This window comes from Myotis myotis, unplaced genomic scaffold (genome assembly GCF_014108235.1).
Source record: "Myotis myotis isolate mMyoMyo1 unplaced genomic scaffold, mMyoMyo1.p scaffold_m19_p_8, whole genome shotgun sequence".
Classification (NCBI taxonomy): domain Eukaryota; kingdom Metazoa; phylum Chordata; class Mammalia; order Chiroptera; family Vespertilionidae; genus Myotis; species Myotis myotis.
Window position 1 is genome coordinate 32,336,603 of NW_023416390.1, and position 26,904 is coordinate 32,363,506.

Genomic DNA, 26,904 nt, shown 5'->3' on the forward strand with positions numbered 1-26,904 from the left:
CAGGTTAATAATCACTTCTGCCTCACTTGGAGCCCATTAAATCCCCAAACCCTTGCTTATAAGTTATTTTCTTCCATTTTTCCCATCCTTTTTTTAATCACATTTGGGGAGGAGATATATATATATATAATATATTTTATTGATTTTTTTACAGATAGGAAGGGAGAGATATAGAGAGTTAGAAACATTGATCAGCTGCCTCCTGCACACTCCCTACTGGGGATGTGCCCGCAACTGAGGTACATGCCCTTGACCGGAATCGAACCTGGGACCCTTGTGTCCACAGGCCGACGCTCTATCCACTGAGCCAAACCAGTTAGGGCGAGGATATATTTTTTATACCTGACTCTTCTACTTAATTTTCCACTCCTCTGAGCATCAGTGGTTTTTTTTTATCTGAAAAATAAGAGTTGATCATATATTAGCATATTCAACACACAGCAGGGACACAGCAGGTGCTCCATGGTGATAATGACTTCCTGACTGAGAGCCTTGCCCTGGATTTATATGAGCTTTTTAAATCCTCACCCAAGTTATGCTTTTACTGATTTTAGGGAGAGTGGAAGGGAGAGGGAGAGAGAGAGAGAAACATCAATGTGAGAGGGAAACATTGATCAGTTACCTCCCGTCCATACCCCGAACAGAAATCAAACCCACAACCTGGGTGTATGCCCTGACTGGGAATGGAACCCACAACCTTTTGGTGTACAGGATGACACTCAAACCAACTGAGCCACACTGGCCAGGGATATATGAGCTCAATTAAACATATGGTTGAGTAGGACTTAGAATCTTCATTCATGGATGAGGAAATTGGCTGAGCCTTAGAGAGTTAAATATCATATTCCAGGTCACACAGCTTGTTAGTGGTGAGGTTAGGATTTGAATTTGTAGCTCACATGGTGTTTTTAAAAAGTTAGGTGCAAGCATTTAAAAATCTGAGATTTTATCTAAGAATCTGGATTTTTACCTTCGCTTGAATATTCTGAAATTCTAACAACTCTAGGCCTATGTTACCCCATGGGGATAAAACTGGAGCTAAGTGGAAGCCAATCCCTTAAAAGGACATTTCTTCAATGTGCCACAGTCCCCAGCTCTCCCTACTGTCTTACACCCTGCCTGCTTCACTCGTGTCAGGCTTCAGATTTTGTGCTCCTACTTATGGACCACACTGCTTTCTAACTAAATGTTACTTCCCCTTGCCAAGTCCTTCCTCCATACTTGACCAAGGTAGAAACAGACACAGAAGATTTTGGTAATTCAAGTCCAATCAGAAAGGTCACAACAAAGTGAAGAACCCAAGTGAAGAACCCATCTTTCGCAACCGGGCCTCATGAGCAAAACTGCTGTGCAGCAGTGCAATCTCACTGTAAAGCAAGGTCTTTACCACTGGTTTGATCCTTCTATCCCCATAGTGCACTTACATAACCCTTCCTTTAACAGGCAACTGTTTGAGTGGGTGTCTTTATTTGAATGTGTTCTTTTAAAGTGTTTATTGCTGTTTTGTGTACATGCATTTTTAATTCACTGAGGTGATTTCATAGCTTTTATTCTGATTTCTACTTTCTTCATTTAAGGATCTTTTAAAGAGCTTCCATGTGGCTGCGTATACATTTAATCTTTGTTTCTGGCTGCTGCCTAGCACCCATGTCCTCCTTGAGCACATCTTACCTGTCTGCTATCCCAATCGTGGGCACCCAGTTTCCCTCCAGGTCTCTGCCACTGCAAATTTGTGATGACCCTCCATATAGATGGCCCAACGTGAGCCAGGGGTGAGATCACTGCGTCATAGGGTATACACATATTTAATTTGTCTACGTTGTGTCTGATGGCTCAGCAGAATGGCTGCACTGGTCTGCACTCCTGGGATTCTCTATAAACACAGACTTTAAGGGAGGAATGACAGGAGAGAGGACTTTAAAATATATAACATCCATTAGTTCAAAATAGCTTGCTTGCCTCATACCCGGGTGCCAGAACACAGGCAGAGAAATGGGAGAATGGCAACCTTTCGGAGTCCAGGAGCACAGAACTTACAGTGAAGGATCCAAAGTCCTGGTGCTGTCACCTACAGGGAAAGCCACTGGGCCCTTCTGAGCCTCAGAGTCTTTATCTGTAAAATGGGAAGACCAACAGAAACTTAAGTCAGGTTGTTTGGATACTCAAAAAATATTCATCTTTTCATTCGTTCATTCTCAACATGCAGGTAAATACATGAGGCATTTTGTAGATGCTGGGTTTTGTGTGTGCCCAGTCTCATCTAGGGCATCTTTTTTCCTTTGTCACTGGCTAAAGGATTCACAGGGCCAGAGGCCCAGCTACATGGTGGGCTTGGAACTGGTCTGTGCAGAAGTTAAGGCAGCATGTGTGTTAACCCCGGGGCAGGGGTGGGACCGGGGGAGGTGGGAGTATTGGTCCTCACAGGTAGCCATGTTTGGGAAGGAAGCTAAGGAGTACAAATCTGATCAATTCCTCCATAAAGTGGGGAGGAGTTCCCGATTCTTTGCTCTTGGAGAAAGGCCTGAGGATAAATCCTTGGATCAGCTGTTGAGGGAGGGCTTGAAATAGGCAAGTAAAAGGACTGATTTGAGAGTTGACCATCATAGGTCAAGTTCTCCCAGAAGCTGACCCCGAGCTTGGGTACCAGTAATTCACTAAAGAATGGCTTCCAGGAGAACCAGTAAGAGCGAGAAGGATTCAGGACAGTGGAGAGAGGCCAAGCAAAGGTGCATTTTCAGGTGAAGCCTCAGACCTGCCTAATCCCACAAGGAGCTCTGAAGTGTGAATGTACCTTAGGATTTGTCCTGCATTGAGGCAAAGAGCTGGGCTTTTGCACATACACTCCAGGCACATGTTGGCTACCTGGGGTGGGCCCAGGGAACATAGAGCTCCCCAGTTTCTTCTCAATGTCCCTAGGAATGAGGTTGCCCCAGTGCCCAAGGATAATCATTTCAGGTTACAGGTTGAAGCCTTTAGGAGTGAAGCACAGAGCTCCCAGAAGAGGGAGGTTGGGAGCACAGAGCAGTAAGGGATCTAGAGGAACAGTGTAGGACACCAAAAGCATTCGCTGAAGGACCTAACTATAGCCACAGATTTATATGAACACCCAGACTTGGCACAAGCTGCTCCCTTGCTCTTTGTCTAGACAACTGCTACCATCCTTTGCATCTCAGCGTAAGTGTTGCCTCTTTAACAAATAATTTCCTGACCCACTCGGCTAAGTCCCCTTGTAATAATAACCTCCCAAAATGTTGGCTTGCCCACACAGCCTCTGCACCTTGTAATTATTTACTTCGTTGTTTATTGTCTCATGTCTTTTTTCTGGGTCTGTGTGGATCCCTGCTGAATGCCCATGGCCGAGCCCCAGGTGGGGCAGATGGTAAGAGGTTAATAACTAGGTGTGGGCTGCCTGTGGCTAGATGAGCCGCCAGGCTCTGGTTTATTCCAGCCCTGCTCAGGTGCAGGAGGTGGACTGGGGACCTGATCCTAAGTCACAGAGAAGGCCTACACAGGGAGTGGAGGGTGACATGGGGCAGGTCTCTGGTGGCCACAATGGGGTTCAGGCTTGTCAGAAAGATGATGGGGCCCTGAGAGGTCTGAAGGCCTACACAGAAGAGGAGATTGAAGAATGGGGGCCTCTAGGAGACTACACGCTGGGAATGAGGACACAGAACTTGAAGATTTGTCCCTTGTGGGGGTGAAGTCCTGCTAATGAAACAAGTTGTATGACACTAAACAAGTTACCAAATCTCTTGAAGTTTCAGCTTCTTTGTGGATAAATGGAGATAATTATGTCATAAAGTTTCAATAAGAGGAAGACTCAGGAAAAGTCCATTCTTCCCTTCAAATTTGTATTTATCAGTGTTTGCTTTGTAACAAACACTCAAAATCTCAGTAGTTAATAAACATTTATTTTCCTCTCCTGGGTCTGCAGGTCAGCTGTGGCTGGCTGATCTGAGCTGGGCTCTCCTGGACTCAGCTGGACTCCAGGTTTCCAGTCAGGTCCAGGTCTGCTCCTCATGTCTTTATTCTTGGCCCACACTGAAGGGCCGGAGGGTCTCGGTGACAGATCACCAGGGCCCAGGAGGGGCAAGCAGAAACCCACAATACCGGTGAAGCCCAAAGTTTAGAACTGGCACTTTTGCCCACATTGCCTTGGCCAAATCAAGCCACATAGCCAAGCCCAACCTCAGTGGAACAAAGACATGAATTCTTGAGTGCAAGATGTCGCAAGGTGCCATGATGAGGATGTGGCTGCAAAGTTCTATAGCAGGAAAGACGCACTCTGCCACTGCCTCCTTCCTCCTCTCCGGGCTTCTGTTTATGTGAGCTCTTGGAGAAAGCACAGCAACCTTTTCCATAGTTAGCTGTCAACCTGACTGTGATGCTAGGTGTGAGGCATACATTCGATTGTGATTCTACTGACAGAGAGTTCATCCTCTCCCTGCATCTTCACTGTGGGCTCAAGGTCCCCAGATGAGAGTTCCACTGTCTACACACCTAGACCACAGTGCTGGCAGAGAGCACTGTCGTGCCCTACCCCCTTACAAGGACTGTGGTGACACCACCAACCTCAGAGGACACATCTCAGCGCTGTCATTTCAGTACCAGCTGAGGTGTGAATTTCCCAGCCTGTAGCTCCTTTGATGTCAGAGGTTCAAAGCACTTTGTAAGACACACAGGTCTTTGAGGAAAGCTCAGCACTTACTCCCATGCACAGGTATCTGGGAGTGAAAGGCAGAGATTTGGGGCTCCCATGGGGATCCCAGCTGACAGGCGACAAAGCGAACAGCCTATGGGAGCTGACCTAGCATTGAGGTTTCCCCATTGGGAGAGTGCACTGGGCAGGGCTGCTGTGGCTGCCGGTTCTGTTGGGGCCTCGTGAGGGATTACAAGTCCAAGGAAGGGGTTAGCTCTGAGAATCTGGGAGGGATATGAATTTCAAAGTGAGTACAAAGCCTATGCCAAGTTGTTCTGGGAAGTCTGCCCAAAACAAAGCAAGAGAGAAGCTGAAGAGCCCAGCTTCTGAAAGTGGGGGCTGGAGGCAACGTGGTAGGTGGGAGACGCGCCTGCCAGCTGAGTGTAAGACAGAACCCACCCGAGTTCCAAGCCCACCAATCCTGGTGGAAAGGGTCCTGTGGGCAGCCTGCTAGGAGCAGAGAGCAGTGATGTTCCACTGGCGACAGCTGGTGGGTGGGGCTTGGCAGGCTTGGCAGTTTCCACTTTCTTCCTTTAAGCTTCATGCCTCCTCCCAGAGCCTTCGAATCGCTCCCTTGTGCACAAAAAGGACTTCGAATGAGCCTGGTGTCATCTGTCACCCTCTCCAAGCCCTAGACATGTGGTTTTGGGGACCCTGCCATGGGGCAGGCCAGTGGAGACAGGATTGTGCACAGACAGCAAATGCCAGCCTCTGCACCATCTCCACCAGCCATCACCGCCTGGAGGGCAGGCCTGCTGCCTCCCAAGATACAAGCTTCTCCCACATGCCGGGTTTCACACCACCCAACCCACCCCTGAGCTGGAGGCTTGAGTCTTTGGGAGAATCTCTAACTGCCTGGTTCTACCCGAGCTGGCAGCTCCTACACCCCCTCCTATCTAACTAGCAAGTCGTGGATGCCCACCCACAGCCTCTTTTTTTTTTTTATCTTGAAATGTCCCCTGAGTTTCTGCTCTTTTGACAATGTCTCTGACCACCCAGGCAAGTTGTAGATGTCTCTGAGCCTCAGTTTCCTCATCTATACACTGGAGCTATGGTAGCCACCTGTAATATTAGACAGAATATAAATTAGATAACATACCTAGCACACCTGGCCCAGTTCCAGTTCCTTCCATTGGGGGGGGGGGGTCCTCAACAGAGAAGAGCCAAAGAGGAGACCCTTCAGATGGACCTTCCCCTGCCCCAACACAGGACACGACAAGAACTGTGTGCTTGCCACCATGACCTACATTGTGTCCTAAGTGACTGATTCAGGGGACCCGTCACTGTTTCAAAACAAGACCTGAGGAAAGGTGGAGACCCCACTCCCCTAGACCTGGAAAGTCCTCATTCCCCACCCACCTCCTCTGCCCATCAATGCCATTCCAGCCCACAGCCTTCCAGCCCACGGGCCTACACCAGGCCATTTCCAAAACGTGGCAGCTCCAGCGCTCTGCGGTCTGACTGCCAAAAAGCGGCCCCCTCAGAAGGTTCCAAGAATAGCTCTAGGCCATCCTGGAAGACCCCTCATGTGCCTTCCACTGGCCGGCCAGCTGCAGGAGCCACGTGGCGTTGTCCCTCTCTCCTTCATCAGCTGCTGCTTGTGTGGCAAGACACTTGAAGAAACTCCACACAGCCCCTGTGCACCATGAGAACCCCAGGGTCCCTGTCCCTGCCTGGGGCTCTGTGCCAGGTGCCTAAAGCTCTGTCCACCAGTCTGCCAGCTTTGGCTCCCCAGAAGTCCATATCTAGCACACCTGGCCCAGTCCTCTGCCTACCCCCACCCTCTCAGTCTCTCGCTTTTCCTAGTTATAAAACAGAACCTGACCTGCTTGTCCGCGAATGGGACCGTTGCAGGAGCCCAGCTCAGCCACACAGTGCCCAGGGCACCTGATTTCCGCCCCAGCCCGCAAAACCTGTGTGATCAAAGCAGGTGCTGCCCCTCCCCTCTGGTCAGTGTCAAGAGCTCTCACATCCACCCAGAGTCTGCACCCACCATGTGGTTGGTTGTGGGGCTGTGGCTACTACTTCACCTCTGTCCACACGTACCGGGAGATTCTGTGATTGTCTTTCTGTTTTTGGTATGTGAATGTTATTATGGTTATCTGAGCCTCAAAGATGTTTCCAAGATATTATTTTTGTACAGAAACCTCTGGAAGGATATGGACCAGGAATAAAATTTAAAACAAACAAACAAAAACAGCCCTAACTGGTTTGGCTCAGTGGATAGAGCGTAGGCCTGGTGACTGAAGGGTCCTGGGTTCAATTCCGGTCAAGGGCATATGCCTGGGTTGTGGGCTCGATCCCCAGTAGGGGGCATGCAGGAGGCAACTGATCAATGATTCTCTCTCATCATTGATGTTTCTATCTCTCCCTTCCTCTCTGAAATCAATAAAAATATATTAAACAACAACAACAACAAAAAACAACCTGATGCTTTTAGACAAAATGCCTTTTAAACCCGTCTAACCTTTGGGCGCGCGCGCGAGTGTATGTTCACACATAATTAAATGAGCTAGGTTACAGGAGCTACATGTTTATTGAACTTATTGGGGTGACATTGGTTAATAAAATTATATAGATTTCAGGTGTACAATTCTATATACATCATCTGTATATTGTATTGTGTGTTCATCACCCCAAGTCAAGTCTCCTTCCATCACCATTTATTTCCCTGTACCCTCTTCTACCTCCCCACCCCCTTCCCCTCTGGTAATCACCATACTGTTGTCTGTGTCTATGAGTGTTTTTTACGTGTGTTTTTTAATCCACCTTTTTCATCCAGACCTGAAACTCCCATCCCCACTGACAGCTGTCAATCTGTTCTCTATCTATAAGTTTGCTTCTATTGTGTTTGTTAGTTTATTTTGTTCATATGGTAGCTCTGTTTTTAATTTTTTGAGGTAACTTTATACTGTTCTCAATAGTAACTACACCAGTCTGCATTCCCACCAATAGTGCACAAGGGTTCCCTTTTTTCCACATCCTCACCAACAGTTGTTGTTTGTTGATTTATTGATGATAGCCATTCTGACAGGTGTGAGGTGATATCTCATTGTGGCCTTAATTTGCACTTCTCTGATGATTACTGACATTGAGCATCTTTTCATATATCTATTGGCCATCTGTATGTCCTCTTTGGAGAAGTGTCTATTCAGGTCCTTTGGCCATTTTTTTAATTGGATTGTTTGATGTGTGTGTGTGTGTGTGTGTGTGTGTGTGTGTTGAGTTACATAAGTTCTTTGTAAATTTTGGATATTAACCCCTTGTCACATGCATCATTGGCAGATATGTTCTCCCATTCAGTGGGTTGTCTTTTCAACCAGAGCGCCCACAGAGGTTCGCCCTTGCCCTCTGCCCTCCATGCTCACTCTCCTGCAGGGGCCTCGGCTGCTTCTGCCCAAGCCGGCTTCACTGTGGCAGCTGGAACTGTGGGTTGATCAGGTCCTAAAGACAATCTTAGAGTTAAACTCTCATCTTGCAGTCAGTCTCCCTTAGGGGTGTGAGAACAGCTCTTTGTGTCCTGCAGCACTTGCAGACAGTTAACGTGCGGACTCATCTTCCATCTTCAGAGGGCGCTCCTGGTTCTCGTCTCACCCACTCAACTCTTCACCTCTGGGTGCACACTTCTGAGAGGGCCGGCCTCCTCCTCGGCCTGTTCCTACTTGACCTCCATCCACCCCGCATTCTCTGGAGCCATCCTGTTTTTATTACAGCGTATAGCTCAGAAAGGTGTCCCCATTGGCCCAGCCAGAGAGGTCTGAAGGCCTACACAGAGGAGGAGATTGAAGAATGGGGGCCTCTAGGAGACTGGGGGCCTCTAGCTGACATGTAATCACTGTCCAGGTTAAGATATAGATAATTTCCAACCTCTGACAGTGAGAGGTGGACGGGAAGGTGGTGCCCAGCCCCCACTGAGCTGATCTCTGAGTGGAGGACACACTGCCGGGCCTCGGCTGAGAGCCTCGGGGGCAGGAGTGATGCTCAGGGCACAGGCTGGGCGCCTCTCTGCCCCATCCGTGCGGTGCCTCCCTGGATGGGTGGGAGCCCCGGGTCTGGGGGCTCTGAGCCTGAAACCAGCTCTGCCCTCCCCATTGCCCCCGAGGCCTCCAACACCTTTCCCACCTCCACAGAAAAATAGAAAAGAATGGCATCTGCTACCCACAACCACCCTTGCCATTCTCTCCACAGCAGCCAAATGGTATTGTCACCCTGCTTAAGACCTTTCTAGTGGCTTTCTTATTGAATGTGGAAAAATGCTTTGCCACAGTGGGATAATGATACTTAATAGTTTTCAATCATTTGTAAAATTTCCACAGTGCTTGTATATGCTTGTTAATTTAAAGCAAAGGCTGGCAGAACCTTGAGGAGGGTGTTGTGCAGTGCCCCTCGGCTCCCACCCGCTCCTGTGCGGGCTTCCCCCTGCGAGGTGCCTCTTTCGGTTCCCATTTAGGACAGCGGACAGTGCTGGAAGTAAAATTACCCCCTGGGAGAGCTCAGCCTTCCAGCCTCCCTGCCCCTCCCCCACCTTTGCAGGGTGTCTGAAAGTCACAGGCCAACAGCTGTCTCTAGAAACATCATTTTTCAGAATTCACAGCCCAGAGCCTCCAACAGACTGGATGTTAGCTGTCCTTTGTTCTGAAGACCCCAGAGGTGGTCTCTTCTCCAACCCAGGGCTGGAGGTGGCCCTCTCCCCTTCCCCTGTACCTTCCCCAGGAGTATTGGCTCAGGTGTGAAGCCATCAGGAAAAGGGGCCCCTCCCTACAGGACCCCACTTGGAATCCACGTCTCTGTCTCCTGCAACTTTTCAACCATCAGGTCCGTTTTATGCAACGTGCCCATCTCCCCAGACAGCCACAGGGCCTGTCCGTACCCCTGCTGCAAGGGGTCTGGGGGACTAGATGAGGCTGGGCTGAGCAGGGTCTCATTCCTTCCAGGATTTCTAAGCTTGTGGGGATGCAGGCTTGGTGGGGCGCTGTCTGCAGGGCCTTCGTGGAAATGACCGTGCTGGAAAGATTTTAATGGGAGGCAGGAGAAGAGATGGGTATTTTGTTTCACCATCTGAGCTAACCCCTATCACATTGTGTTCTGTGTGACTTTGGTGATGAACATAAATAAATTCATGTCCATTCTGTTGACTCATAAACCCCAAAGGGACGTCTGCTCTGTGCCTTGCACATCGCAAGTTGTTAACAAGCCGACTGAACTAGGAAATGCTGCTCTTTGCTGTTCAAAATGGCGCCTTGGTTATGTGCTCCAGGTACCTGCCGAAGACAAGGAGTTCGTTCCGGTGCCGGGAGAGTTGTCGCAGAGCAGAAATGCAGTCACCCGTAGGCACTGCCCTGGGAGTGTCTGTCCCTGTGCTGGGCTCACGTTCACAGCGAACGGCTAGGGTGTCAGGGTTTCCTTCTCTGTTTCAAAATGACTTGATAAATCTCTTCAGGAAGCCAGTGGCTATGGAATGAGGAACAAAGTCTGGAGGCCTTGACCGTTAAGGATCAAGGGCCACCCCCTCCCTGGCAGCAAATGTGGTTCCCCTCCTGGTGTGAGCACTGACTGTGCTTGCAGGACAAACAGGCTCTTCTCCCATGGACTTGCCGTGCTGAGTGGCGGCTGTTTGTCCGGGCCCCTCCTTTCCAGCTGGGCTTGGCCGGGGGCGGGGCACAGTCAGGTGCTGAGAAGGTGGAGGCCATCCTGCCCAGCTCCAGCTCCAGGGGGGTGCAGCACCTGCAAGGCCACCCTCTCCAGTTCCCATGCCTCCCCCTCCCCTGTGGCCTGTCCCAGGGTGGTAACTGCTCCCTGGTGCTAGCTCTGGGGTGTGGCACCCCTCTTATTGGTATCCCTACACCCTGTCCACTAAATTCTCCCCAAACTCCCCAGTTTCATGTGACATCTGCTTCCTGCCAGGACTTGACTGATATACATGATACTTCTTTTGGACATTTTGCATTTTAAATGATTGAAAAGACAGTGGTGAGGGGAGGGGTGCTCCCTGCTATCTACCTTCCCCTGTGCCCTTTCTCTGCATGCCCAGTCCCTGACCTGCCTGGGGTACAATCACGCCATCTCTCCTGGCTCCAAATGCAGCAAGTCCATCCAACCATTGATTGCTGAGCACCTCCAACTGCCGGGTGCTGCAGCACCATCTGGGGTACATCAGGCGACAGGTGCACAGTCAGGTGGACATGCACTGGATCATCCCCACGGAGCCCCATGCTCCCACCAGCCCATGGTCAATGCACTATTCACCAGAAGGCCCAACTCCCTCCTCTCGCTTTGACTGGCCGGTTTGTTAGGCCACGCCCAGGTGAAGCTGCCCTTTCTGCAGACCCAGAGTCTCACTGGCCCCCTCCCTGCCCTCTTGGCCATCCTGCCTTGACAGAGGGTCTTTCTAGGCCCCGCTTAGGAATAAGAATTCCTTGACTGGCTGCTCCTGTCTGTGCAGGGCCTGTGGAGCCCCCATCACCGGTCTAGACTGCTCTCCTCACCCACCCACCCCCAGTCTGGGCCTCCGGGTCCTCGTACCCCATTGTATTTGTAGGGGTTAGATTAATTTTATTTATTTGGGGGGTTTGGTTAACTTTAGAGTGTTCTATTATTCTGCATGCTTAGTACACTGCATATTTCATCAGTTCTAGAACCTTTATCTTTTCATGTCTCTGAAATAAAATGTGGCCACAATTGACTGTGTATGGTAGTTTGCATGTTAGCGTTTTAGCAGTATGTAAAACAATGTCTTAGCACCAGCACCTTAAATTCCCACATCCTACGTGCTCTCTCAAACACCTATTCCCCGGCTGAGAACCCTCTTTCAGACTCACATACCCTTCTTTTCACTTTGACTTTCTCTGATATTTTCAAATCCTTTCCCCACACGCCTAAAGGCCTGTCATCACTAGCTGCCCATTCTTTGGCAGGATGATGCTTTTATCACGACTGCTTTAATGAAGTCAAGCTCATTGATCTTGCGTCATGGCAAATTATTTTTGTTATTCTGCTCATTTTTGGTGCCGAACCTATTTAAGTTACTTTCTAGAAGGCCTGGCTGCCCCTACTCAGATATTTCTGGTTCAATAATGCCTGAAGGAGATTGCTTAGCAGGGGGCTGTGTGAAAACAAGAGAATTTATTAAAAAGAACTTTTTAAAACCCTTTTGTTAAACTTTCTACAAATGTACTGAATAACTTGAGCTGCACACTCAAGCACGCACACTCAAGCACACACACACCTTTCCTGCACAGACTTAGACACGCGTGCTGTGTATATGCACATACAAACACACTTGGAGAGAGAAAGAGATGCCAAAGGGAAAGCCCTGGGTTAAGCTGAGAGGTTGAGGTGGGTTCGTTGAAGGCAAATGTACCCTCACTGCAACGTGGGGTTAACCACCAGGAATAAGGAAGGGCTGGGGACAGGTTTGAGTCCTGGTCCATTCCCCGAGGTCTGGGTCTGGGTCATCCATCCTAGTCTTCTCTCCCAATGCCTCTTACCTGTAGCCCTGAAGACCCTCACACCAGAGCACCGCCCCATCCTCCCTGCTGGGCCCAGTCATGCTAGGGCAGGAGGTACCCGGCTTAAAGGTGAATGAGTCACGACGACCCAGCCACACACAGCCCTAGACCCTGCTGGTTCACCAGGGTGGACTTTCCACCCCCTCCCTTTCTGCCTATTGGCCTCCTTTCCCACCAGCGATGGGACCCAGTCCCTTCAGTAAGAAGGCAGCTGGCAGTCCCTAGGGGAGAGTTGGACCCCTGACCTCCAACTCCAAAGATGGCACCTTCTCAACTCATTTTAAAATCGCGTGACTGTCTTTGACCTGATGGTGGTTATGATAACAAGGGTGAATCACAGGCACTCAGTGTTAGGACCAAGGGTGCTGTGCCCCTTCGAGGCCAAGGAAGCCCCACTAGAGAGGGGTACCTCCTTGGTACTCATCCCTGTGTCCAGGCCCCTCTCTGGAGCCCAGCTGCATCTTCCTCCCCTACCCAAGGCTGCAGCCCTGCTCAGCATCTCCCTGGCTGGACCAGGGACACCCTGCCTCACTGTCTACCTTTGCCCTTTGTGCCAGAGGGAGGGGAAGTCCAAGATGCCTCTGGATTTCTGGCTAGGCCAATGGGGAGATGACAGTGCCACTCTTCGAGACAGGGGATGCCAGGCAAGGAACTGGACAGGGAGGCTCGATAGGACACTGGGACCTGTTGGGTAAGGAGCTATAGGGTACAGCATTGATGAGAATGTAAGTCTTCTGCTGGGAGTTGTCCCATCCACCCTGCTGCCTGATAACCCCTCAGGGGGAACCAATAGGGGTGGGGCCTGGGGTGGGGTCTCAGCTAAGCAGAGCCTCAGCAAGAGGAGCTGACTGCCCCTGAACCTCCTGGAATTTCCTGCTGAAGTCACAGAACTGGAGGAAGAACTGGCCCCAGGGCATTTGAACAGCCCTGGGGAATTGTCACCTGGCTCCTCTGTCATCAGCAACAGAGATACAAATCAGGGAAGATTTTTGTGCTAACTCATCTTCTGGGCTTTGATAAAACAGAAGTATGGTAAATGAAACAATATAGGAATAAAAGCCAAATAATTGCTAGAATAGATTTTGCCTGAGTTTAAAAATAAGTGATTTTTTTCAGAGGGGTGGAGGGATAACTTCTCCGCCAAACACACACACACACACACACACACACACACAGAGAGAGTGAGAGATTGAGAGAGAGAGAGAGAGAGAGAGAGAGAGTCTAAAAAAACATTCTAAACTATTGAAAAGTTCTCTCAAGGTTGTGGGATTACAGGTGATTTCTATTTTTACCAAAAAAAAATCTGTATCTTACACAGACAAGAGGGTGCTGAAGGCCTGGGGTGGAGGAGGAGGGGATAAGCTGGAGGGGGTCAATGGGGGAGGGGGGGGGACGGGGACATATGTAATACTTTCAACAATAAAAAATTATTTTTAAAAATTCTGTATTTTCTAATTTTGCCATAATGAAAATATATTACTTGTATAATAAAACACTTTTTTAAATAAAAGGTTTTTTTTAAACTAAAAGAAAAAAATCTTTCCAACTGTCCTATTTGTGCCTTTTGCAGACTGGCTCTTGGGGGCTGCTGGTCACAGGATGTGAGGGTGTGGGCGTGGCAGGCAGGCATGCCCAGGGCTTTTTCTGGATCGTGGTCGCCCCCTGGTCTCTGCTGCAGGTGGCCTCAGCCCCCTGGTCTCTGCTGCAGGTGGCCTTTGTGGTTGGGTGATGTCCCAGCCAGTCAACCATGCTTTTGTTTGGGGTTCTGTGCTCAGGCATCTGAAGGTGTCCCCATGAGGTTCTTCACCAAGCTGGACCAGCTCATCGAGTTCTACAAGAAGGAAAACATGGGTCTGGTCACCCACCTGCAGTATCCTGTGCCACTGGAGGAAGAGGACACCGGTGATGAGCCAGAGGAGGAGATAGGTAGGAAGGAACACCGGGCAGAGGTGGCGTGTTTCTCTCACTACAAGTGTTCATAGATTAGGTGGGTCTGATTATCAGGGGGGAGAGAGTGTGACACAGTGGTTAAGGACAAGTAAGGACATAGGCTCTGGAGCAAGATAGTCCTGGGTTGGGCTTCCTACTCTTCAGCCTCTTAGCAGTGTGACCTTGGGTGAATTACTAACCTCTCTGAACCACAGACTTCTCTTAAAGAGACAGTAAAAATAATATCTACCTCTCAGGGTGTCATCAAATGAGTCACTAAACATAGAGCCCAGAGCCTAGTACATAGTAAGTGCTCAATAAATGCAGGTGCCATCATCATCAAAATAATTAGCTGCATTTCACTGGGAAAAAAGTGAAGGAGGGGAAATCCTTGCTGCTAACTGGAAAGGAAAGAAAGGTGTTTCTTTTTGTCATCATTAAAATAAAATAAAATAAAATAAAACGTACAGACCCTTAAAAGCATGTGTGAATCTGCCCTGCCCTGTAAGCCACAGAGGGACAGACAGAACAGAACAAGACCTGGCAGAGAAGGCCCTGCAGTTGGCAGCACATCTGGGTGGCATCCTTCTCTTCTGTCCCCCCTAAAAGTTTACTTCCTAAAAGAAAACCCTGAGATACTGAATTGAACCCTTCAATTTAGAAGGTCAGGGCTCTTTCTAAATTCCAGGGCCTGGAAACAACCAGGCCCCCCAGGGTAGCCCCCAAGGGAGGGCAGATTAGAGCAGAGATGCTGAGGTCCCTGGCTGTCTCCCCTCCTGTCCCTGGCAGGCTGCTGCCAGCCATGTACTAGACACCCTTCTCATCCCACTGCCATGGGCTGGCTTGTGGGTCCCCACCCACCTTCTTCCCTGCTTCCTGGCGACCCACTTTGAGTGGCTACACAGCTCACCCACTGTCTCTGAGGGTGAACTCTCAAGGCGGCCTTATCAGCTCAGTGGAGAGGGCAGGGCCAGGCAAAGGGTTTCCAAAAGACCACAGCCGTGGAGGCTGAGGGGGATCCGGGCAGGCCACGTCTCTTCTCCCTCCCTCAGCCCAGTAAGAGGTGCCCTCAGTTGTGAAGTAGTCAGAGTCGACCTGTCCATGTGTGAGTCCAGGGTCACTCACCAGGGCTGTGCCACAGCGAATGTCCCCCAGACGTCCCCCAGATGTGCTTGCCCTTGGCCTTGGCACTGAGCGACCATCCTGCAGAAATGCCCTCCACACGAGTGTCCTCACGTGCCTTGCAGCCCCAGCCCAGCTTTTCTGCCCCTCTGGGGATGGCCATCTGGGAAAGTCCCGAGACCTGTAAGAGCCAGAAGGAGAACCAGTGTCTGCCAACTGCAGGCTTTACTTCCCCAAATGAAGCCCAGGTCTCAAGGCGCTGCAGTCCCCGTGGGGCTCATAACAGATTCAACCATCTAAACAGCCAGAGAGCCCCGCGGGAGAGGAAGTGAGGGCTGATCCTTCCAAGAGGTGGCTCTGTGGCCAAGGCCGTGGGGCGGCCATTTGGTGTGAGGAGAGGCTCAGGCAGAGGTCCTGGATACAGGGGCTCAGGACCCTCGCCCATGTGCGGTGTGGAGGGTGGAAGTCCTCCTAAAGGTGAATGGGCAGGAGTTTCACTTCCCAGGCCAGTTCAAGTCATTTGTGTCGTATTTCAGTTCCCTTGTGAAGGAAGGCCCCTCAGTTGCTTTGATTTATTTATTTATTTATTTATTTATTTATTTATTTATTTATTTATTTATCTGTCTCTGAGGGCCTGGGGTTCAGGGGAGAAGGAGGGCAGAGGCTGGAGAGAAAGCAGAGAAAGGGGGCAAGGTAGGAGAGGGATGAGCTGGTGTCGGCCTGCCTGCTCCCCACCCTGCTCCTCCTGTTCTGGGAATGGGGCCTCTCTCTGCCTGGTTCAGGGCCTGCTTCCGCCTGGAAAGCTGGCCGTTCTGCTGAGCTGCCTAGGGCTGCGGGCTCCACCTGCCCAAAGCCAGGCGCTCTGCCTGGCATGGCCATTGGACTCCAAATGTCAAGTGTTTGCTGGGTGCCTCAATGGGACAAACCATGCTAGGCCCCCCAAGGCAAAGACCACTAAGACTAGGCCCCTGGCCTCAGTGGGCTCCCCGTCCAGTCAGGGAGGCAGTGAGGGGATGGGGATGACAGGGGCAGTGTGGGCACAGATGGGTTTTGCATTTGGGTGCAGTGGCCTGCGAGGTCACTGCTCAGAGGACATAGTGCATCAGCTACGCGGCCCTCTCTGTAGGCGAGTGATCCAGAGAGAAGCTAAAGCTTAATCCGAATGACATTTCTGCTCTTCTCTTGGGTAGAAGGTGTTCCATCTCCACCTGAACTGCCACCAAGAAACATCCCTTTATCTGCCGGGCCATGTGAGGCCAAGGAGGTGCCCCTCTTGAGTGAGAATCTGAGAGCCACCGAGGTCAGCCGGCCATGCCTCTCTGAGACCTTGTTTCAACGACTACAGAGCATGGACACCAGTGGGTGAGTCTCCTCCTGGTGGGTCCCCTCAGAGGCCAGCCTCAGAGCCACAGCCCCCAGGCAGCCCCATCAGAACTCACTTCTGGAGGTACCCCTTCCACCCCAGGACAGGTGGTTGTGGAGCCCACTGGCCCGCCAGAGGGCATGGTGTGTCTGAGGGAGCCCAGCTCACCTGGTGGCTCCACTGCATGGGCACTGGGTGGCCTTACTCAGAGGCTTCGTCTCACAGCCCAGCAGTGTGGCGGGAGCTGGCTCTGGAATGACATACATCTGCTAACGTCGGTGTGGTCCAGACTTTAGGGACCTGTGCTGAGACTCCCTTACTGGGACTTGCCATAAACTACACCCAGCATCTTTCCATCACACTGCCTCTAGAACAGTGATGGCGAATCTATGACACGCATGTCAGAGGTGACATGTGAACTCATTTTTTTGGTTGATTTTTCTTTGTTAAATGTCATTTAAATATACAAAATAAATATCAAAAATATAAGTCTTTGTTTTACTATGGTTGCAAATGTCAAAAAATTTCTATATGTGACACGGCACCAGAGTTAAGTTAGGGTTTTTCAAAATGCTGACACGCCGAGCTCAAAAGGTTCGCCATCACTGCCCTAGAACAGTGGTCGGCAAACTCTTTAGTCAACAGAGCCAAATATCAACAGTACAACGATTGAAATTTCTTTTGAGAGCCAAATTTTTTAAACTTAAACTTCATAGGTAGGTACATTGTTATTAACTTAATTAGGGTACTCCTAAGGCTTAGGAAGAGCCACACTCAAGAGGCCAATGAGCCGCATGTGGCTCGCGAGCCGCAGTTTGCCGACCACGGGTCTAGAACCACCCCATCTACTGAGTGAGATGGCCCAAGAGAAGGAGCTGCCTGCCCTGCAGCCTGGACCAGCCACACAGCCTTTCCTGCTCCGGGCCCCGCTCAAAGGGGGCCCCCTTCCTTGTCACCGGAAAATGGGTCAGAGCAATAGTTCCATGTGTGGTACCAACTGTGAGGTCTGCACAGCATGGAGCTCCTTCCTTTGTGATGGAGGGTGTGAGATGCTTTCATTCCAATACTCTAAGTCTTACTTGCTCTGATCCAGGGTTCTCAGCATACTGGCTGGTCCACACTGATGAGGTGCGGGGCTCCTTTGCCCTGTGGTCCCTCTCTTAGCAGGCCCAGCACTTGCAAATCAGAGGCCCTGACTTCCAGGCCCTGGGAACGGCTTCAGTAGGAAGGAAGCTCCATGAGAATCTTGTCCCCAGTGCCCAGCATGTTGCCTCGTGTATGAATTAGTTCGTACCAGTAACTTCCCTGCATTAATAATTTAGAAACATTTTTGTTTCTTTGTGAGAAAAGGGGCCCCCAAAGAATATCCCAGAGGCAGGCTGCTGCAACATCTCCAACTTGAAAGATCAACTTGGGCTGCCGAGGCTGCTCACCTACCACCCAATCTGACAAAATACAAAGGAAATGCCTGCAGGTACATACAAGCACCCGGTTGCTGAGATACCTGGTGTTTCCTGTTTCCACCCCGACACATCCCCTGATTCTTCTCCAGGCCCACCATGCTCTGCACACTCTGAGTTACCTGTACTTTTTATCAACTGGCTACACATCCAATGCTTTGAATATGTTCATACATTATCCTGATTATCCTGATATATGCATCTAAATAACAAATGCTTATTAAAATATTTCATGCAGAGCCCATTGTTGGTTTCCTTGAGTTTGCATTTCTCTCCAGGTTTAGATGCCAAATGCAGTGACTTCCTTGAGGAAATAGGCAAGGAGCCCAGTGGTGCCACCATCTCCCCAATCTTCCCGCCTCTCCCACATCTACTGACTCCATCTCCTCTCCAGTGCCTCCTCTCTAGGGACAGGTGTTCTCTAGGGCCCAGTGGAGCAGGACAGTGTATGCAGCGGAGCCTCTGGGCAGCCTCCTGAGGAGCCTGGGGGCGGCCAAGGGCTTGTGAGCAGGGGGAGGCATGCTCTCTCTGGTTTTGCTTCTCAGTTAACATGCGGCAGTAGAACCTTCCTAAAACTTCTGCGTGGAGCTGGGGATGAGTACATGGCGCATGGTGGAGGGACCTTGGTGACACAGTGCTGGCCCTCTGTTCTCTTCTGGGTCATGAAAAGCTGAGATTCTTCCTTGTGTTTGGAAGTTAATCAATTTTGCTTGTAAAATAGCTCTGTGCACAGAGGACTGCCTTTAGGTTATTGTTAATTATAAGACGACCTGCACAGTCTTATGTGCAAGTGAATTAGATCTAATCAGTTAGGTGTTGGTTAACAGAAGACCGCTGAGTAAAATTAACCTCTGAACAGCAGTTTCCATCTTACGTCAACACGTTTCTAACGACAAACATTTGAACAAATACCGCTTCCTATAGCAAGGCTTCTTGGTCTCCAAGTTGTAAATCAGTAGTCATTAGAATGACTAAAAATACATATCTTAATATATATGGAGATTTTTATGATGTCAAGACTCAGAACAAGTATAGATTAAACTTAAATGTTCTGACAACTGGTACGTAAATAGTTGCTGATTTCTCAAACTAGAGAAGTGGCTAGTTCACTTCTCTCTAATCTTAAGAGCAACAACTTTTCATTCTTTCAAGGATCCTCAAAAGAAGCCCCAAAAACCTGTGACCTCCAGTTGGAATTTGATTACCTGTCAAGGCTGGAACAAAGACTTTTAAGGCTTGCAATAATTTTCTTTTCACACGGGTATATCACCATCCTTGAATCTCAGCTTCCTCGTTTGTGAAACAGGAATAATAATACCTGCCTCATAACATTGATTTGGGGATTAAAGGACAAAATGAGCATAAAGTGCTTAGCAGAGTGACTGGGGTGTTATACTCAGGAAATATTTGCTGTTATTAATTTTTAATTATAGGAGCCAAGATTCAAAAGTTATCTAGAGCCCTGTCTGGTGTAGCTAAGTGGTTAGAGCATCGGCCCATGCATTGCAGGGTCCCGGGTTTGATGCCCAGTCAAGAACACATTGCAGATTCAATCCCCAGCCCTAGTCAGGGCACGTGTGGGAGGCAACCAATCAATGTGTCTCTGTCACATCGATGTTTTTCTCTCTCTCTCTCTCTCTCTCTCTCTCTCTCTCTCTCTCTCTCTCTCCCTCTCTCCCTCCTCCAGCTCCCTCCCTTCCACTCTCTCTAAAAAAATCAATAGAAAAAAATATCCTTGGGTGAGGATAATTTAACAACAACAAAAAAGTTATCTGGGAAAAAAAGGTGCTGGGACATAGAGTAAAGGTGTGATCAGATATGGCCTGGGCTCTCCTCTGCTGGGCCGTGGTGTTCAATGAGCAAGTCTGACCTGCAGTCCATGAAGGGGCTGGACCAGAACTGGGAGGGAGGCCCAGGGCAGGGCACCTGGGCTGTCACTACCACATTCCCAGCCCCATCTCTCATCACAGAGACTTCATTCCCCACGGAGCCTAGAATGACTTGGGACTTCCCGACACGGGGCTCCAGGTGGCCGTTGGCTGTGAATTTGCAGTTGGCATGTGAGCTGGAACCATTTGCCATCACTCAGCCCTCAGATTCCATGTTTAGGAGTAGATGAAGTAGTGAAACAACTCCACGGGACATTCTCCAAACTGTTTTATCTTCTTTTTAGAGGATAAACATTTCTGAGCATCACTACCTTCCAAGTACTGGCTTGGGCAAAAGCCTTTATGGGTAGGTTACCAGGCCCCCTCCCTTGCCCAACCCTTTAATCTTGCTACAGCCTGTTTTTCTAGCCCCTGGTGAGACCCAGGAAACCAAACAGATGGAGATGATCCCCTGAAGGACCTTGTCTCAGCAGGAGACTCAGAATGCAGATTTCTTCTCCTTTTTGCTGGTGTCTGTGGCCAGGGGAACAGGACAAGCATGTTTTTATTTGTGTGTGTTTTTCCCCTCAGCCTTCCAGAAGAGCATCTGAAAGCCATCCAGGATTATTTAAGCACTCAGCTCACCCTGGACGCTGATTTTGTGAAGACGGGCTCCAGCAGTCTCCCTCATCTGAGGAAACTGACCGTGCTGCTGTGCAAGGAACTCTATGGGTAACAAGCCGGTGGGGCAGAGGGCGGGGTCCTGGGCAAGAGAGTCAGCTATTAGGGTGACCCAGGGCTCCCCCTGGCTGCTCAAATACCTCTACTGTACTAGGAATAATCAGACAATTGGCGGGGCTTAGAAATCTTCATGGTCGTTTCAGGTTTGTTTGTATGGTATTTGAATTGTAGTGCCTTTTTTTTTTTTTACTGAAGTTCCTTGGAGGCCAGTTGCTATGGGAAGTGGTGGGCAGGAGGTTCTCCATTGGAGATATTTTTCCATTTGATGCTGTTGTTATCATTCATTTATCACCAAGGAAAACATATACACATGATACTCTCTTTTTAACAAACAATTTCATGATGACTGGTAACAAGCTTTTATTTCTGCTCTAATGGAAATCCCACTCTTTGCTCCTTCCTTGTCCAGAAGAAAATATACCTTTAAGTCTCTCCACTAAGCTTCTCCAGTATCTTCAGAACATGGGCAATGTTCCCCGGCAGCTGATTGCTACCTGGATCTGGGTCATTCAAGATCATAGAATTAATCACATGCCTCTACTTCAAAAAGGATCCAAGACTTTGTTTTCCCCCAAATTTTTGAGTGCCGGTGATCCTAAAACTAAGAACCCAGCAGTTTACTGAGCAGCTAGATATGAATACACTCAAAGCAAAAGTGTTCATCCTATACTCCCAGAACACAATATGATGAAAACAGAAATAACTAACAGAGCTAGCCATAACCACTCAACCATCTAAACCTTTTTAGATGGTTTCCTAAATCACAGCTGAGTTCAGGAAGAAACTGACACAGTGATAGGCTACCTGGTGTAGGTGAGGGAGATTGAGTGCAGCAGGTCCACAAAAGACCCATAAAAAACATAACTTTTAAAAAGGTGAGAGATCACCCTGGCTGGTGTGGCTTAATTGGTTGAGTGTCATCCCATGCACCCAAAGTTCACCAGTTTGAATCCTAGTGGGGACACATGCCTGGGTTACGGGCTCAATACTCAGTTGGGGGCGGCTGATCAGTATTTCTCTATCACATAGATGTTTCTCTCTCTCATTCTAGCTCTCTCTAAAAATCAATAAAGACATATTTTAAAAAATAAAAGAGTGAGAGACCAATTTAAAATGAGCAAGTAATTGCTCACTAGTAAATACTGATGATAAAGTGTTGACTAAGGTAAGCAAAAACATTTTACCAAGAAAAAGATGAAAAATGGAACAGTAAGAAATTACAGATCACTTTATAATGAAATCCAGCCCACTGAGGATGAAAATAGCAGAATGGAAAAAACAACATCTAGATTAAATAAAAAGCAAAGCAATATATGAAGTTTATACCAAAATTCCCAATAGAAAACTAACAAAGGACATCAACAGTTTGTACAAAGAGAAGTACAGTTGCAACCAACCTTGTAAAAAAAATACTTAATGACATTAGAAATTAAAGATATGTAAATCAATTCACCAGCATTGAAATGCAGCGTTGAGAGAGAGAAAAGAAAATTAATTGAAGGAATTCGGACAGCACATCTGGCTTGGACAGTGCTGATGACCTTATAGTTGATACTATGACTCAAAGGCTTAGAAATATTGATCAAGCGCTGTAATCTCTGGTTATCCTTAAATTGCAATTGAGAATAAGAAAGGAAAAGCTATATGAACAAAGCTGTTCAGAGAAGCCTTTATTTATGATCCCCAAGATCTTAAAATAATCTAAATATCTACAATAATTTGGGCACATTTAGCCCATAGATTATTTGGAAACCACTAGAATGTCAAATTTGTAAAAACATTAACAGTTTTTGGTGAAGTAAGTGAAAAGTAGAACTCAAAATTGTCTGCCCACCATGCTGACAACAATTGAAAAAGATGAGAAAGGAAGGAAGAATCCATAAAGCTCTAGTATTGGCTCATCAAGGATCAGGCCAAGGAAAGTCTCTCTGGGTGTCCATCTGAGCTTGGAGGACGGGACTTGAACCAGGAAGCACAGATTTCCAGCACAGGGAGGCCTGGGGCACATATTTAAAATGCAGATTCCAGACCAAATCAGGTTGGGACCCAGAAATTTGCATTTTTAACACAGGTATATGTGTGTGACTGTGTGTGTGTGTGTGTGTGTGTGTGTGTGTGTGTGTATGTGATTCTTAGTAACAGTAAATGTTGGAACCATGGGTTACTAAATGATTTCAAAGTAGTTTTGAGATTCTAGATCAAAATTTTCTACAGGCCTTGTATGACTAAGCAGAGGTAAATCAGGTCTACAAATCACAACTCCAGTTTGGTCCGCCGCCGGGTGTGGGATGGGAAGGAGTGGAGGTCTGGGGGATGGGCAGGCCTGCATCTTTGCAGGGGCTTGTTCTTCTGGGTTGGATTCTTGCCTTTGCCAGACAGGGCTCAGATGGAGCCAGAGTCTCCTACACTGGAGTCCTCACTAATCCTTGACCTTCACCTTGTCCCCTGCCCCCAGAGAAGTCACCCGGACCCTTCCCTCCCTGGAGTCTCTGCAGAGGTTGTTTGACCAGCAGCTCTCCCCGGGCCTCCGTCCACGGCCTCAGGTAAGGCTTTGTGGGTTGGAAAGATGAGTTTGATAAACTGGGGTTGGGGGTGGGTTATCGAGGTTGCCAGAGTCCAGATGGCTGGACTGTCAGAGTATGCTGTGGGTGAAGGGTGAGAGCCACAGAACTCTGCCCATCCCCCCACACACACCACCCCCCTAAGGCATTTCCCACTGCCTGATTTTGATTTGAGAAATAAAGATTTTAAATTATGCACCCATCAGCAAAAGGACTTATTAGTACTAAATAAGGTGGCAGGGCCTCTTCCCAACATTTTCTTCAGAAACCTAAAGAAACACATGAGGTGCCTAAATTCTTGATCCTGCCTTTGCCCCAGGAAGAGCAAGGAGTACATGCACCTCCCTCCCACCACAGTCACCTGCTCCCGGCCTAGCTGGGGGCCAAGACCAGGTGTCCTTTGAGCAAAGATCTGTGTGACAAGAAGTGCCATCTGCAGAATTAAAAACAAGGAAACTAGTATCTCAGAGAAAGTACTTGCAGCCAAGATAAAAGACAAAGGATTAACATGTATTTTTTTTCAAGTCTATAAATAATTCAGTCAAAACAACCCACTTTTTAAAATGGAGAAAGGATATAAGGAAGACTGTTTTACTGAAGAACTTGGAATGGCCAACATACACATGAAAAGATGTTCGACCGTACCTCGTTAGTAACCAGAAAATGACATTCAAAACGAGGAATGTGTGTTCTTGCATATCAGATACACAAAGAGCTGATTGGTGAAGTCAGGGTTTGGCTGTGTGGGGACCAGGAACTCACAAGGGCTCACCTGTCCACACCGCTGGAATGGAAATGGATTTTCTGAAAGACTATTTGGCCATTTGCATTATTAGGGAAGGGAGAGCATTCACTCCCTTCTACCCTTCTTTAGTTTTTAACTGCTGGACTAGTAATAAAATAATACAATTGACACAAGACTAGATTAACAGGAGAAAAAAACAATTTGATACATGCATATGGGAAAGCCACAGTGAGATGCTCAGATTATAAAATGAGGCTCAAAGAAATGATCAAACTAGGCACCTTTTTATAGTTTTTAGAAAAACACATTTGTGAGAAATTGACAAGACAGAGAAAGTCACTGCTTATTAAAAGGAATATATGCATGCATATAAGCATAACCAATGGACACAAAACACTGCGGGGTAGGGGAGGCTGGGGGAAAGTCAAGGGGGAAAAAAAGGAGACATATATACTACTCTTTGTAATACTTTAAGCAATAAAATAAAATAAAATAAAATAAAATGAATGTAAGCAGGGCTTGGGCTCAGGTGAGATAGGCTTGTTGACACAGCTCTCTCATTCCGGATTCCCAGATATCATAAGGTTTGTCTCAGCCTTCAGGAGCAGGGAGGGCACCTGTCTCTCCAGGGAGAGTTATCTCCTACTTTTGGGGGCACAGAGGAGAATAGGACTCCTTCAAGTAAATGGTGGAACAGTATGTACAGTATGTTGTGGAAATTGGACCAGAAAGATTTACACCCACAAAGCGCTAAGTGAAATTGCACATGTGAGCCATCTGAGTGTGCTGGACTCTTACCAACATTAGACCCTTGCTTTTAGGTGGGCAAGACTCCTGGACCCCTGTGTAGAATTTATTTGAGACTGCCTGGGGGGTACAAAATGTAACATTATTAAAATGACTGCTGGCCTGAAGGTTGAGGAAAGACCCGAGTCTGCCCTATGTGAGAAAGAAGAGTCATTGACTTTGGAGCCCACACCCTCCTTTAAAAAGTCAACTGAAAAGCAAAGTGAAATAACTCGTCAATTTATGTAAACCCACAGGTGGCACTCAGACCAATTCACCCACTTCTAGGCAGAGCTGTGAATTATGTCCTCAACACCCAGGCTAGTGACATTTTGGCTGGATCATTCTTTATTGTGGGGGACTATGCTGTGGCATTATTGGTTGTTCACACATCCTACCCACTAGACACCATTAGCATACCCTAGTTGCAACAACCCCAGTGTCTCCAGACTTGTCAAATGTCCCCTGGGGGGCAAAATTGCCACCACTGGGTTAGATCTGCATTCAAATCTCCGGGGGACACTAGCTGTGTGACCTTGGACAAGGTGACTCATCACTTTGACTCAACTTCCCCACCTGCAGAATAAGGATTATAAGAATAAATATACATGCAGATTAGATGAGTGAATATGTTCAAATTAAGATGGATTTGAACAGTGTTGTAAGAACTCATTGGATCCTCCTGTGCGTTCCACTGAATAAGACTCAGACCTATGGACAAAGCTCCAGCATCATTCTCACACCTTCCAGTCCAAGAACTCACCCCCGGTTTGTCAGGAACTTCATTTATAGTCTGTGAGTTTTTGCCAAACCTGCTCCAAAAGACACAGATTCAGCAAGAGAGTGAAAAACACCAGCCTAAAACTGCTACTTAGAGGGAAGAAAAAATGACAGCCAGGTGACTATCCCAGGTAGCAAGCAGGTAATTCCAAGTGTCCAAGAGGGAGGATAAGGGGGTTAAAATCTGTTATCTTTTCAATCCTTTATGGGAAAACCCTTAAAACAAGGGGATCCTAAACTGTCTCATCTATTGACCAAAGCAGTCAGAGAAAGTGTTGGTAGGTGTGATGATGATGGTGATAGTTGTGGTGGGGGTGTGGCTACTGGTTGGAGGTGGTTGTGATGGTGCTGATGGAGATGACAGTGGTCATGGTGGGGAGGGGAGTGATGGTGATGCTGCAGATGGTGGTGATGGAGTGATGGTTGATTACTGATGGCAGAAGTAGTATATAACGTGGCTGGGTCGGAAATTGAGGTCAAAAGCAAAGGGTGGGGTCAAAAGGCAGCACTTGGTTGGAGATAACCCTGGTTCTGTTCTGCTTGGTATTCAATTAATCATGCATATGTTTGACTCTCATTCTACTTCCGGGGGGCGGAGTGGGGAGGCAGGGTGTCTTATTAACTCTATACCTGCAGCACTGGCAGTGTGTCTGGCACAGAATAGATGCTTTAGAAAAGTTTGTTCTGGGAATAAATGCTTGAGACTGTGGATTTGGTGCCAGGTCAACAGGATTCAAGTCCTGCTGTGCCATTCACTAGCTGTGCGACTTCCAACAAGTAACTTCAGCTCTCTGGGCCTCAAGTACACCTTGAACAATTGTACTGAGCATCTTCCCTGGGCAGGCACTGTTCCAAGCCCCAAGGTTGCAGCACTGAACAGAGCACTCTAGTCCCAATTCTCATGGAGCTTGCTTCCTAGCAGGGGAAACAGTGAACAAATAAATGATTGTGGTGATTGATATGCAACAAAGCAGGGTGATTTGGTAGAGATGACTGTGGCTGGCTACTTTAGCGTGGTCAGGGAAGACCTCTTTGTGGACCTGGGACCTGAGTGATAGGGGATGGCCTTCCCAGATGAAATTCATGTCTCTGGGGATTCCTCAGAAAGTGTAGCTTAAGGCCATGGGAAGGTCAGAAGTGAGGCTGACAGTGTCTGGGCATGGAGGATTAGATTATATGGTCTCTGAGGGCAGGGTAAGCAGTTTCCCTGTGGTGGGAAGCAACTAGTCTAGGGCTTTCAGCAATAGGGTGGCTCTATTTTGTGAGTAGAGCAGGAGCAGCGATGCAGTAGACGTAGGAAGAGGAAGGTAATAGTCAAGGCCAATCCTAGAGTTTTGTTTAA

General features: G+C 48.2%; 1 protein-coding gene across 2 annotated transcripts in view; it reads left to right on the plus strand.

The window, feature by feature from the left end:
- Window positions 1-26,904, plus strand: part of INPP5D (inositol polyphosphate-5-phosphatase D) — a 95,486-nt gene that overhangs the window by 28,275 nt on the left and 40,307 nt on the right. For both annotated transcript variants that reach the window (XR_004969340.1, XM_036319530.1), the window contains exons 3-6: window positions 13,983-14,133; window positions 16,449-16,620; window positions 20,541-20,681; window positions 23,146-23,233. Coding sequence is in view for 1 of the 2 variants with exons in the window: in XM_036319530.1 (XP_036175423.1) it covers window positions 13,983-14,133; window positions 16,449-16,620; window positions 20,541-20,681; window positions 23,146-23,233 (552 nt within the window). In the remaining variant the exon portion in view is untranslated. The remainder of the gene's footprint in view (window positions 1-13,982; window positions 14,134-16,448; window positions 16,621-20,540; window positions 20,682-23,145; window positions 23,234-26,904) is intronic.